The sequence below is a fragment of the Rhinoraja longicauda genome, chromosome 20 (assembly GCF_053455715.1).
Source record: "Rhinoraja longicauda isolate Sanriku21f chromosome 20, sRhiLon1.1, whole genome shotgun sequence".
NCBI classification, from domain to species: domain Eukaryota; kingdom Metazoa; phylum Chordata; class Chondrichthyes; order Rajiformes; family Arhynchobatidae; genus Rhinoraja; species Rhinoraja longicauda.
This window is the reverse complement of record NC_135972.1, coordinates 20,411,177-20,425,369: the sequence shown is the minus strand read 5'-3', so window position 1 is coordinate 20,425,369 and position 14,193 is coordinate 20,411,177. Positions and strand designations below refer to the sequence as shown.

At 45.6% G+C, this 14,193-nt stretch overlaps 1 protein-coding gene across 4 annotated transcripts in view; it reads right to left on the bottom strand.

Annotated features, from left to right (window-relative positions):
* Nucleotides 1-8,959: 8,959 nt before the first annotated feature.
* parpbp (PARP1 binding protein) overlaps nt 8,960-14,193 on the bottom strand; it is a 49,948-nt gene continuing 44,714 nt past the window's right edge. For all 4 annotated transcript variants that reach the window (XM_078417121.1, XM_078417123.1, XM_078417122.1 and 1 more), the window contains exons 8-11: nt 12,570-12,751; nt 12,349-12,433; nt 10,600-10,756; nt 8,960-9,699 (exon numbers count right to left, since the gene is read on the bottom strand). In XM_078417121.1, the coding sequence (XP_078273247.1) occupies nt 9,437-9,699; nt 10,600-10,756; nt 12,349-12,433; nt 12,570-12,751 (687 nt within the window). In that variant the 3' untranslated portion in view covers nt 8,960-9,436. The remainder of the gene's footprint in view (nt 9,700-10,599; nt 10,757-12,348; nt 12,434-12,569; nt 12,752-14,193) is intronic.

Here is a 14,193-nt window from a genome sequence, read left to right as displayed (position 1 = left end):
ACGAAAAAGAGACGACTTTACACTTTAGAGATACAGCATTGCAACAGGCAGTGATTACCCCATACACTAGTATTACACTACATACGAGGGACAAATTACAATTTGCAGAAGCAAATTAACCTACAAACCTGTACGTCTTTGGGTGAACTATCACGCAGTCACGGGGAGAACGTACAAACTCCCTACAGACAGCACCTGTGGTCAGGATTGAACCCAGATTTCCCACGCTGTAAGGCAGCAACTCTGCCACTGCACCTCTGCCGCTCCAGAGGAGGGGGAACAGTGTGTGTGGTGGACTTCCCAATAAGTCTTAGTCAGTCTGCAAGTCATAGAGTCTACAGCACAGAAATAGACCCTTTGGCCTGCCGCATCTGTGCCAACTACTATGCCCCATCTAAGCTTGTCTTGTTTGGCCATGAGGAACTGCAGACGCTGGTTTACAAAAAAAGAAACAGAGTGCTGGAGTGACTCAGCGTGTCAAGCAGCGTCTGCAGAACATGGATAGGTGACATTTTGGATCGGGACCCATCTTCAGACTGATTCTGGGGGCAGTTGGGGGCAGGATACAGCCTGGCGAGTAATAGGTGGATACAGGTGAGGGTGACTTTTGATCGGCTGATGGTTGGACACAGGCCAGAGATGAAGTGACAATATCTGAGATTAGGATAGATGAGGTTCGAATTGTGAGCCAGAGGAAGGAATATAGGTGGAAGGGGAAGGGAAGAAATTAATGCAAATCCAGGTGGGGCCAGAGGTGAGGGTGGGGGGGAGGTATTTGATTAGTTACTTGAAATTGGAGAAAGCTGGGTTGGAGCGAGCCTGTTGGGCCAAATGGCCTGTTTGTTGCAACCTGCACTTGACTGGTTTGTTGCAACCTGCACTTGACAGCACTTGATTAATCCCTTAGAGTTCGAAAGCAAAGAGGGAAATGAAGTTTTGGATTCACAGCCATAGATCCAACTGAAACAAATGGGGTTAAAAGGTGTGGACTTATGTGGGTGGGGCAGTGTGTGGATATGCATGTGTCGGTGTGTGTGTGTTGGTGGGTATGGTGTGTGTGTGTGAGTGTGCGTAGGTTTGCATGTGTGGGTTTGAATGTGTGGGTATGTGTGTATGGGGCAATGTGTGTGTGTGTATGGGGCAGTGTGTGTGTGTGTACGAGTGTGTGTATGGGGCAGTGTGTGTGTGTATGGGGCAGTGTTTGTGTGTATGGGGCAGTGTGTGTGTATGGGGCAGTGTGTGTGTGGGGCAGTGTGTGTGTGTATGGGGCAGTGTGTGTATGGGGCAGTGTGTGTATGGGGCAGTGTGTGTGTGGGGCAGCGTGTGTGTGGGGGCAGTGTGTGTGCGTGTATGGGGCAGTGTGTGCGTGTATGGGGCAGTATGTGTGTGTGTGTGGGGCAGTGTGTGTGTGGTGGCTGTGTGGGGCTGTGGTGTCTTCAAGACCCAACTCGATCCCAGTGGCTCGATAAGTAAGGGAACCTGCAGCGTCTTAGAGTTACAGTGCAAAAACAGGCCCTTCTGCCCATCGATTCCGTGCCAACCAGCAATCGCCCAGATTCTCCCACTCATCCACACTCTAGGCGGTAACTTGCAGAAGCCATGTGTCCTACAAACCTGCACGTCTTTGGGATGTGGGAGGAAACCGGAGCACTCGGAGAAAACCCACCCGGTCACAGGGAGAACATAGAAACTCCACACAGCCTGCACTCGAGGTCAGGATTGAACACAGGTCTCTGGTGCTGAGAGGCCGCAGCTCAGCTGTGCCTCCCAAAATCTACCAACATTTAAATTATCAAAAATTGTGAGGTTGAAAAGTGATAAAATCCCAAGGAGCTAATGATCAACATCTTCAACTGGCTTGGGGACTTCCTGACCAGGAGATCTCAGTCGGGGAGAACTGGTCACAACATTCCCTGACCCTCGTCACCATTGCCCCTCAGGGTTGTGTGCTCAGTCCCCTGCTCTACTCCCTGTACACCCATGACTCTGTGGCCAAGTACAATGGCAACTTTAAGCTCACTAATGATACCACTGCTGTCGGCTGGATCTACAACTGTATGGTGATGTACAGGCAAAGACATCAAGAACCTAGTTTTATGGTATAAGGACAACAGCCTCATCCTTAATATCAGCAAGACAAAAGAGTTGGTTCTTAGGTTCATGTAATAGGAGCAGAATTAGACCATTCAGCCCATGCAATTCAATCATGGCTGATCTATTTTTCCCTCTAAACCCCATTCTCCTGCCTTCTCTCTGTCACCTTTGACACCCTTACTAATTAAGAATCTGTCAATCTCCGCTTTAAAAATACCCTATGACTTGGCCTCCGCTGCTGTCTGTGGCAATGAGTTCCACAGATTCACCACCCTCTGGCTAAGGAAGGTTGTTCTTCCCTTGGGTTGTTGACCTAAGGAAGGGAGAAGGGCAAACACAATCCTGTTCCCATCAACACTGCTGCTGTAGAGGTGGTCTATAGCTTCACATTCCAAGTCATCCATATCACCAGCAACCTAGCCTGGGCACACTGATGCGGTGATGAAGAAAGTGCATCAGTCTATTTACTTTTTGGCATATCGGAGAAGATACAGAGTTATCAGGCAACTCTGTATCAACAATTCTATCAACATCTAGAGAGCAGTCCTGAACTTCCATCTACCTCACTGGAGACCCTCAGACTATCTTTAATCGGACTTTACCTTGCACTAAACGTTATTCCCTTTATTCTGTATGTGTACACTGTGGATGGCTCGATTGTAATCATGTATAGTCTTTCCACTGACTGGTTGACAGGCAACAAAAGCTTTTCACTGTACCTCGGTACATGTGACAATAAACTAAAGAAACTAACCAAGAAACTAAGATTCAGCATGTACACAAGGATCTCCTCAAACCTCTACAGACACACTACATAAAGTATTCTGACGGGAATGCATCTCAGCCTGGTGTGGCAATTGCTCTGCTCTTCACCGCCTGAACCAGCAGAGAGTGTTGAACACAGCCCAGTCCATCGCAGGCTCGGTGAGTCCATTCCTCCCATTCAGTCCACCTTCACGGTGCGTTGTATCAGGAAGGCTGGAAGTATCGGGCTGGTGAGGTGCGATTAGCAGGTTGTATTGTGGTGTATATCGAGATGCATGCTCTGGAATGTTGCTTGGACAATGCAACTCTGTGCCGCTGCTTTCTCAACTGATTTATCAATTTGAATTGCAACTTTGGATGAAGGGATTAAAAGTACCATTAGCAAATTTGCCGATGATACAAAGCTAGGTGGCAGTGTGAACTGTGAGGAAGGTGCTATGAGGTTGCAGGGTGACTTGGACAGGTTGTGTGAGTGGGCGGATGCATGGCAGATGCAGTTTAATGTGGATAAGTGTGAGGTTATCCACTTTGGTGGTAAGAATAGGAAGGCAGATTATTATTTGAATGGTGTCAAGTTAGGAAAAGGGGACGTACAACGTGATCTGGGTGTCTTAGTGCATCAGTCACTGAAAGGAAGCATGCAGGTACAGCAGGCAGTGAAGAAAGCCAATGGAATGTTGGCATTCATAACAAGAGGAGTTGAGTATAGGAGCAAAGAGGTCCTTCTGCAGTTGTACAGGGCCCTAGTGAGACCGCACCTGGAGTACTGTGTGCAGTTTTGGTCTCTAAATTTGAGGAAGGATATTCTTGCTATTGAGGGCGTGCAGCGTAGGTTTACTAGGTTAATTCCCGGAATGGCGGGACTGTCATATGTTGAAAGACTGGAACGACTAGGTTTGTATACACTGGAATTTAGAAGGATGAGAGGGGATTTTATCGAAACGTATAAGATTATTAAGGGGTTGGACATGTTAGAGGCAGGAAACATGTTCCCAATGTTGGGGGAGTCCAGAACCAGGGGCCACAGTTTAAGAATAAGGGGTAGGCCATTTAGAACAGAGATGAGGAAAAACTTTTTTAGACAGAGAGTTGTGAATCTGTGGAATTCTCTGCCTCAGAGGGCAGTGGAGGCCAATTCTCTGAATACATTCAAGAGAGAGCTAGATAGAGCTCTTAAGGATAGCGAAGTCAGGGGGTATGGGGAGAAAGCAGGAACGGGGTACTGATTGAGAATGATCAGCCATGATCACATTGAATGGTGGTGCTGGCTCGAAGGGCCGAATGGCCTACTCCTGCACCTATTGTCTATTTGTGCACTATCGGCAAGTCAATAGTTCCACAGAAAGATTTGTTAAATATTTCAGACACAAGGAAGCGCTGATGCTGGTTTACAAAAAAAGGCACAAAGTGCTGGAGTAACTCAGTGGGTCAAGCAGAATCTCTGGAGAACATGGACAGGTAACGTTTTTGATCGGGACCCTTCTTCAGACTGGGAAGTTAGTCTAAAAAGGGTCCGAAGAAATTATCCTGACCCGAAACATCGCTTCTCTATGTTCTCCAGAGATACTGCCTGACCCACTGAGTTACTCCATGCTTTGTAAACCAGCATCTGCAGTTCCTTGTGTCTCCAGATATTTTAGCAAATCCTTCTGTAAAAACAATTGACTTGCCAACAGTGTACAAAGTTCCAATTCTAATTCATAAATCGGTTGCACTTTGTATATTTTCTTTTGCTTAAATATTTCTTGTTTCCCAAACGCTACTTTCTCCAACTGTAGAGTAACAAATCAGAATTTGCTGCCATCTTAATTCTTTACTGGTCAAATATCATATTCAATAAATATTATGTGAATAAATAGACCGGAGATTAACTAGAACACTCTGAAATAATTACTTTTAAAAGAGGAAGATAATACATTGCACAGTTCCTAATCTTTCTGATATTAGAGCACTTTATTAACATAAATCGTCATTGTTATTTGTGAACAGTTCTGATGTTTGAATAACGCGATGCAAATAAAAGCCCTAATGGTTTTTAATTAAGGGTTGAGACTCCTGAGGAATTGCTAAACTCTTGTGTTTTAAATTAGATTCGTCGCAGCTGGGAATTTGTTCTCCAACAAAAAGCTTCTCCACTCAAAAATCATCTGTCGGGGATTAGAAATATTTAATTAAGAAATTTAATTTGCTGGGCTGGGATTTTGTATGAGAACATTAACTTGGAAGGAGTGAAGATTAAGGGAGGAAGACTAATCTCTTCAAGAATTGTTTAAAGCTTGGCATCTTAAATTAGACTGCTGTTCTCCGGAAAACATCTCATCCTATCTTGCACCTTAGGACACCTCTTCTCTTCAAAGAATTCATTAAGACCGCCACTGTTTTTGACATTAGCGGGTCTGCATTAAAGAAAACGACCAAGTCAGCTCCTGTAGTGATGAATCAGAGATATTACTTTCAGTAAATGGCATCTCTAATCTGTCAGATGGATTTGGCAGGAAGTCTGTTCGTGATCTTCAAGGATATAAAGATAGGTGCGAGAGTTTCCCAGCAGTAACGGGCCAGCTACTTTCTTAATCGCTTCAGGTTTCACTGCAAACCTTCTCCGTCTCTTGAAGCAACCTGCAACTGGTGCTAGAATGCTTTCCTCTGTCTACGGTGCTCTCATCATCTCTGTCCTCTTCTACCGAGACTGTTCCTCTTCCTCCATCAGAGCTCTTGGGCAATTGGAAGAAGTCAATGTGCCCCCAAACGACTATAGCCAGGAGATGATGATGGCTGTTGGGAAACACCCAGAGAGCAGAAGGTCCCCAGGATCATACAGGACCAACCAGCTTCTTCAGACAGGCCAAGTAGACCCCAAAGTCTTCCTCTTTCCAGTAAGTTAACTCCATGTGTGTAACTCATTGTTTTAATCCTCAGCAAATCTGTCTGCTCTCTCCATTTGAAGATAGTTAATACAGATGGATAAACTTAATGGATATTGTCAGTAGCTGGCGTTTCTCCAGACCTCCCATCTCCTGGGAGTTGGTGTAAAAATCACTTCCCTATTTTTACAATCTTGTCACTGGGAATTTTCAATAGAAACTAGTCCTCATTTGTTGGCACTTTGTCAAAGCATCATCTTAGCCTTTGTTCCCTTCAATGTTCCCACACCCAGACAAATTGTTTGCAGTTCAAGTATTTATCCAATTTCTTTTTCTTTTTGGAAGTCACTACAAATGACATGGAAAATGACAGAGTTCTACTTTTACAAACGCCCTTAAGTTGATTTAGTCCATAACTTGGAAAATCGTTCAATACGGTAAGTACCCACGGTGAGCAATACGATAATCTCCAGACTGTTATAACAACATCGAAAGGACATAAGAATCAGAAGAATTACTAATAGTGAAGAATAAATGAATTCTGTCATCAGTCGGGTAGAATGTATGTATAACATGTTAAACTTTTGAGTTGAATAATATTGTGTGAGGCCTTATGTATGAATGTCCATAAGTTGGGTGTTCGTAAGATGGGTTTATCCTTCATTAAATACTGTTTTGTTGTTTTTATTCATTTCATAATAACTACGTACAGTATGGAAAATAAATTTGTTCACTTTACCTCCGTTTCATTTGCTCAACTCTTTGGGTCTCTCTCTCTGATTACTGTTCAACCAGCATTGAAAACAATGTCTCATCCATCCTTACCCTAACCAACCCTTCAGAACTTTGAGCTATCCTCTTAAATTCTCTCTTGTAATTGTAATCTCTTCTCTTGAAAACAGGTGGGATCATTGGCCAATGTAAGTCGAGCGATAGTGTCTCAGTAGGGGGAGTTGATGGGAATGTGGAAGGAATAAATGGTTGTCAAGGGCAGTTGATGGTTGGCACGGACTCAATGGGCTGAAGGGTCTTTTCCATGTTGTAGGGCTCGAACAATCCCAACTTCCCTCATCTATGTAGCTGGGGTCATTCAATCCCCTTTCTTAAACTCTTCACCACTCTCTTCTTTCCAATTTAGCTTCATTCATACCAACCTCTTTAACCGAGCATTGGTCCTTCTTTTAATCTTTGTCCGATCATGCAACTATGAAGCAGCTTTGAGATGTTTTACAGTAATGCATTAATGCAGAATGTCATTGAAATCTAATCTTGTTTTCCATTTAGGATTTGGGTTTCAAGACAGACCCCAAAACTGTTCTACAACCTTTTAAAATCCAGAGGTTCTCCAAACCCCCTCCAGGCTTCAGATCAGTGAAAGGACCACTTGGCATCTTCGCCAAGAGTACTGAAACCCCCCAGGCGTATGACCAAGGGAACGAGTTTGAGTTGCCGGAGATGCAGAGAGAACCCGACAATGAAGAAAGTGGGGCAACGTTTCACATGGACAGGAGAACTTTTGCCGGTAAGTCATTGTCGAGACGTGACCGTTGAGTGGGGATTTGCAATCCTGGAGAGGAGCAGAAGAAGATTCACAAAGATAGATGCAAAGTGCTGGAGTAACTCAGCGGGTCAGGCACCATCTCTGGAGTACAAGGATAGGCGACTTTTCGGCTCAGGTCCCCTCTTCGACTCAGATTCAGAGATTGTGCCTTTCCTGCTAAGTTACTCCAACAATTTGTGTCTCTGGTATAAACCAGCATCTGTAATTCCTTGTTACTACATAGCAGAGGAAGATCGTTGAATCGTAGATCTAAACTGAGTGAAACATTTTTTAGTCCAAGAATTTTCAACTAAACCATCTCTCACAGAAAATCCCTGCAGCACAACAGGCAGCTAGCTATTCAGCCTTTTGTGCTATGCTGGCCCTCCATGCAATAGTCTGAGTCCAGTTCTCCCACTCTTTCCCCATTGTACAACAAAAGATGTAGATTGAACTTGATATCAAAGGTAGACAGGGGTCAGTGGGGGCGTTTCGGTGGTGATATTTTACCCGTGGGTTCAGGGGGTGAGTTGGGTCCGACTCAAACCGCCACCCAAGGCAACTTCCATGTGCCCAAAACAATGAAGCTGGGCTACAACCTGAGACTTTAGAGATACAGCGCAAACACAGGCCCTCCAGCCCACTGATTGCACACCAACCCGAGATCACCCCGTGCACTAAACTATTGTACACACTAGTTTATTGTGGGTGAACAGGAATGCGGAGTTGAAGTTGAAATCAGATCTGACATGACCAAGCTAGAAGGGCATTTTTGATAGGCATCACATACAGCATATAGATATGGGTCACATACAGAGGAGATTAGTTTATCCAGGCATCATGTTCAGAAATGGCTCAGTTTCTGTGCTGTACTATGTTCATCTTTAAGTTTATTCAAGACTCAGAATACTCTCAGCCTAAACTACACTCCTTGGCTGAGTTTGCATTGATGGCCGAGGCAAATTAGGAGATATGGAGATGGTTAAGCAGTAGAGCTGCTGCCTTACAGCACCAGAGACCCAAGTTCGATCCTGACTATGGGTGCTGTCTGTGTGGAGGTTGTATGTAATCCGTGAGATTTCTCCGGATGCTCCGCTTTCCTCCCACACTCCAAAGACATACAGGTTTGAAGGTTGAGAGAGGCTACAAAGTCTTGGAGTAATTCAACGGGCCAGGCAACATCTCTGGAGAAAAAGGATGGGTGACATTCGACTCAATGCAGTCTCAAGAAGGGTCCTGACTCAAAGCATCACCCATCATTTTCTCCACACTCTGAAAACTTACAGGATAGTATACTAAATGTGTAGGAAGGAACTGCAGATGCTGGTTTAAGCCAAAGATAGACACAAAATGCTGGAGTAACTCAGCGGACAGGCAGCATTTCTGGAGAGGAATATGTGATGTTTCTTCAGACTGAAGGGTGTCGACCCAAAACGTCACCCATTCCTTCTCTCCAGAGATGCTGCCTGTCCCGCTGAGTTACTCCAGCATTTTGTGTCTATCTTCAGGATATTAGGCTAATTGCCTACTGTAAATTGTTCCTAGTGTTTGGGGTGAATGTTGGTCAGGGTGGAGTTGGTCAACTGGAGGGCCTATTTCTATGCTGTAACTCTAAAAAAAATAAAAACATAATCAGGTAGGAACATTGAGTTGCAGGAAAGAATTGGTTGGGACATTATTGAATCAAAAGCCGGCTTTAATCTTAGAAATCATAGAGAGATACATTCACAGAGTCAGTGAGAACCACCAACCCTTCTAATACTCCAAACCTACATTAGATCAAGATCTGCAAAGCCTCAATAACAATGTATGTTTTTCTTGTCTTGCAGTTCTCCGCTGCATGTTAGGACGAGTGTACAGACCCTGCTGGCAAAATTGATGACTGCTTCAAGCCACGCAGTCCAGAAAGTTCAGTACATCTACATGGTTCCTGCATTTAATGCGATCACAATTATTACTCTAGTCTGTCCTCCACAGTCCAAATGGTGAAAGCTTTAATGTGATTTTGTGTGTTATTGAACTTGTGACAACGACTGTACTTATAATAACTAAGATTGAATATTCTGCACCCATAATTGTAAGATTATTATACCTTAAAAATAGATTCAAACAAACTGATTGTGTGGAATGCGTAGATTTAACATTTAAAAGCTATTAAAACAAGAAAAACCTTTTAAACTCTGAAGAAGCTTGTCAGTTTTAATTGTCCGGGGATTAACTTCTTGGTGTTGACGCGTCTGGGTGCTTTCTTCTTGCAGGGTTGTCCCCCCAGGGTGCCCTGCCTCTCGTTGGCATCATCTGGTTCCCGATTCTCACCCCCACAATCCGCCTCCAACCGTCTCCGTTTCCCTTCCACCCCGTTGCCTTTCCCAGTTCCCACAACGTTCCCAAGGCTCGGTCCGTGTGCCCGCTTTTTTGGCATGGATTCTGCCTTCCCTGTGATCAAAGAAGACAAGAAACGGGAACAGGAGTCAGCATTTGTCATCCATACTGATGTTCATCCATTTACATCCTCAGCACCATCCCCCAACTCTCCTGTAATCGGAAATCTAGCGCTCGCAGTCTTCCGTGCAGGAATCTCCACGCATTCCGGGGCAGAAACTTTCCAAGATTCACCGCCCTCAGTGTAAAGAAACTTCTCATCTCTGTCCTGAGATGCCTACTCCCTTATGCTGAGACTTTGACATCTCAGCCAGGGGAGATAATCCTGGCTCCATCTATTTGGTCAAATTCTTCATGACTTTTGTACATTCAACACAAGGTCACATTTGATTCTTCTAAACTCTGAAGAATAGAACCATCCACATCTCCTTATTCAAAAAGCCCAGCATCCCAGAGACCACCTTGGTGAATCTTTAGTGCAATCTCTAGCCAGTACATCATTTTGTTTTATTTAAGGTTAAATCTGTTGTCAATACTCCAGGAACAACTCACTGACGACGCAAAGTGCTGGAGTAGCTCAGCAGGTCAGGCAACATCTCTGGAGACGTTTTTGAGTTTGTAGTTTAGAGATACAGCTTGGAAACAGGCCCTTCAGCCCACTGAATCCACACCGTCTAGAAATCACCCATGCACTAGTTCCATCACGCACACTAGGGACAATTTGCAGAGGTCAATGAACCTACAAACCTGCATGTCTTTTGGATGTGGAAAGAAACACAGCACCCGGAGGAAACACACGTGGTCACAGGGAGAATGTACAAACTCCGCACAGACAGCACCTGAGGTCTGGATTGCACAGGGGTCTCTGGCGCCGTGAGGCAGCAGCTCTACCAGCTGTGCCACTGTGCTGCCCAAAGAGTGAATAAGAGCCGTGCAGATAGCACATTTGCTTACCATCTGTTGATGAATTGCTGCCACACGAGATGTTTGGGGTGAGCTTTGGTCCGAGATGCTCACGGACTGGGATCTGGCATAGACTGGGCGGTTTCTTTGTTGCATCCTCTTCATTATAGGTGCCGGCAAACTGTGACCTGATCGCAATGGACCCCAGCTGGACACACAGGGAAAGGAACCATCAATGACCATTTACACTTAACGGATACATATAGTCATAGAGTCATACAGCAGAGAAACAGGCCCTGCCCCATCTGTTAGTCCCATTTTATGGCGCCTGGCCGGTATCCATCCAAATCTTTCCTATCCATGTACTTTAGTTTAGTTTAGAGATAAGATGCAGAAACAGGCCATTCGGCCCACTGCATCCGCGGCAACCAAGGATCACCCCTACACTAGTTCGATCCTACACACTAGAGACAATTTACAGAGGCCAATTAACCAACAAACCTCTAAGTCTTTGGAAAGTGGGAGGAAACTGGAGCTTCAGGGGAAAACCCACGCAGTCATGAGGAGTACGCACAAACTCCGTACAGGCAGCACCCATAGTTAGGGTTGAACCCGGGTCTCTGCCGCTGCAAGGCAGCAATTCTACCGCTGTGCCACTCCGATGTTTAAATGATCAAAATGTTGTTATAGTATCAGCTCGTTCCATATATCCTGCATGAAAAAGCTGCCCCCGAGGTCCTTAAATTTCTCCCCTCTTACCTTAAGCCTATGTTCTCTAGTTTTGGAATCCTCTACCCTGGGAAAAGCTGTGTGCGTTCACGTTATCCAGTCTTATTCAGTTTGACGAAGGGTCCCAACCTGAAGCATCATCTATCCATGTTCTCCAAGGTTGTTGACTGACCCACTGAGTTACTCCAGCATTTTGTGTCTTTCCTTGGTAAGCAAGCATCTGGAGATTCTTGTTTCCGCACTTTATCCATGCTTATCATGATCAGTGAGTGACAGGGAAGGTCTGGAGTTGCAGTCCTGGGTGGGATCACTTGAGGCCGTAGAGCAAACTTGGGTCAGCATCGTGGTGCAGCGTTAGACTTGCTGCCTTACAGCACCACAGGCCCAAATTCAATCCTGACTACAGGTGCTGTCTGTGTGGAATTTGTACGTTCTCCCTGTGACTGCGTGGGTTTTCTCTGGGTGCTCCGGTTTCCTCCAACACTCCAAAGACATACAGGCTTGCCAGTTAATTGCCTTCTGTAAAATTGCAAATGGTCCCTAGTGTGCAGGATAAAAGTAGTGTATGGGGTTATCGCTGGTCGGCACGGACCAGGTGGGCTGAAATGCCTATTTCTGTGCTATATCTCTAAATACCTGTAAAGCAGGACAAATATCTGATCAAACAAAACCTCGAAAAACTATTGAAACGGTTCCCACATTTAAAAGGGACCCAAGCAGTAACGTTTTCCCACACTGAATGTGGTGGGTGTATGGAACGAGCTGCCAGAGGAGGTCGTTGAGGCAGGTACTACAACAACATTTAGACTGGTACTGATAGGAAAAGTTCAGAGGGATATTGACTAAACTCAGACAAATGGGACTAGCTCAGATTGGCAACATGGGGAGCATGGACATATTAGACCGAAGGGCATATTTCCATGTTATATGCCTCTATGCTTGATTGCAAACAAAAGCAAGCTGGAAAAGATGAATCGGCAGCCATGGAGTGCAGAACTGAACATCCTCTGACCAGACTGAATCAGCCGCTGTAACAGAATGCTAATATTCCTGTGAATTGTCAAGGATTACCTGAGTGGGTTTTCCTTGCTGGAGCCGTCTCTGAATGCGATGGCGCAAGGCCTTTGGAGAGGAGCCACTCGATTGCTTTGGGGATCTAGAATTAAAGTGCAGGAGAATAAAATGGGATTAATGAAACTTTGTATTTCTTTGTAAACCAATGTCTGCATTTCCTTGGGTTTCCAAAGTCACAAAGGGCACGTGCGCCCCAGCTGTGGTGTCCCACACCCTACCTGAACAAGGTCAGCATGCACGGTAGTCCGAGCGGTCCAGCCTGCTCCGCCGGTCCATCCAGCAGCTCCGCCTTGCCTCGGCTCGGATGTTTGGCCGCCTCTTCATCCAGAATGGCGAGGAAGGCCTTGACTGTCTGTCTCCCTCCATAGGCTGTGGCACGGTTGATGGCGTAAGCTTTGGGCTAACAATGAAAACAAAAAGTGCCCGTTACAGGGAGGAATGTAAAGGCCAGAAGACAGACACAAAATGCTGGAGTAACTCAGCGGGACAGGCATCATCTCTAGAGAGAAGGAATGGGTAACGTTTCGGGGCAAGACTCTTCAGACCCAAAATGTCACCCATTCCTTCTATCCAGAGCTGCTACCTGTCCCGCTGAGTTACTCCAGCATTTTGTGTCAAAATATTTGGTATAAACCAGCATCTGCCATTCCTTCCTACACAATGCACAGGCCAGCCCTGTTTGTTTCTGTTAAGGTCACGGTTGGTTCCTTTCCCAGTGTGTCTAGCTGAAGCCCATTGTGATCAGGTCACAGTTTGCTTGCACCTATAAGGAAGACGAAGCAGCAAAGAAGTAGCCCAGTTTCTGGACACGGGCCCGTCGGCCGACCGAGTCCGCGCCGACCAGCAATCCCCATACACTACTTCTATCCCACACACTGGGCACTATTTACAGAGGCCAATTAACCAACAAACCTGCACGTCTTTGGAGCGTGGGAGGAAACCGGAGCACCCGGAGAAATCCCATGCAATCACAAGGAGAAGGCACAAACTCCATACAGACAGCACCCATCGTCAGAATCAAACTAGTTTCAGGCACTGTGAGGCAGTGACTCTACCGCTGGACCACTCCAGACATCTCTGGCCTTCGTCCAACCATCTGCCTGTCAAAAAAAGCGCTTGCCTCTGCACCCATGACCTGCCATTCCTTGTCCTGCCCCTCCACCCTTCTCACTGTCGTTTCCCCCACCCCTTTAGTCAGTCTGAAGAAGGGACCCAACCCAAAGCAACACCTGTCCATGTTCTCCATGGATGCTGCCTGGCCCGTTGAGTTACACCAGCACTTTGTCTTTCACAAGGAGGAAATCTACTGAACCGCGATACAATGATATAGTACAGGAGGAGGCTGTTCAGTCCATTGTGTCTGTGCTGGGTTTTTGAAAGAACTTTCCTATAGACTCTATCCTTTGAGGATGAGCAAGACCGTGTTGAAGAACGTAGCACAGTACAGCACATGCTATTGAGGCCGTGCTATTCTTGCTATTCTTGCTATTGAGGGCGTGCAGCGTAGGTTTACTAGGTTAATTCCCGGAATGGCGGGACTATCATATGTTGAAAGACTGGAGCGACTAGGCTTGTATACACTGGAATTTAGAAGGATGAGAGGAGATCTTATCGAAACGTATAAGATTATTAAGGGATTGGACACGTTAGAGGCAGGAAACATGTTCCCAATGTTGGGGGAGTCCAGAACAAGGGGCCACAGTTTAAGAATAAGGGGTAGGCCATTTAGAACTGAGATGAGGAAAAACTTTTTCAGTCAGAGAGTTGTGAATCTGTGGAATTCTCTGCCTCAGAAGACAGTGGAGGCCAATTCTCTGAATGCATTCAAGAGAGAGCTGGATA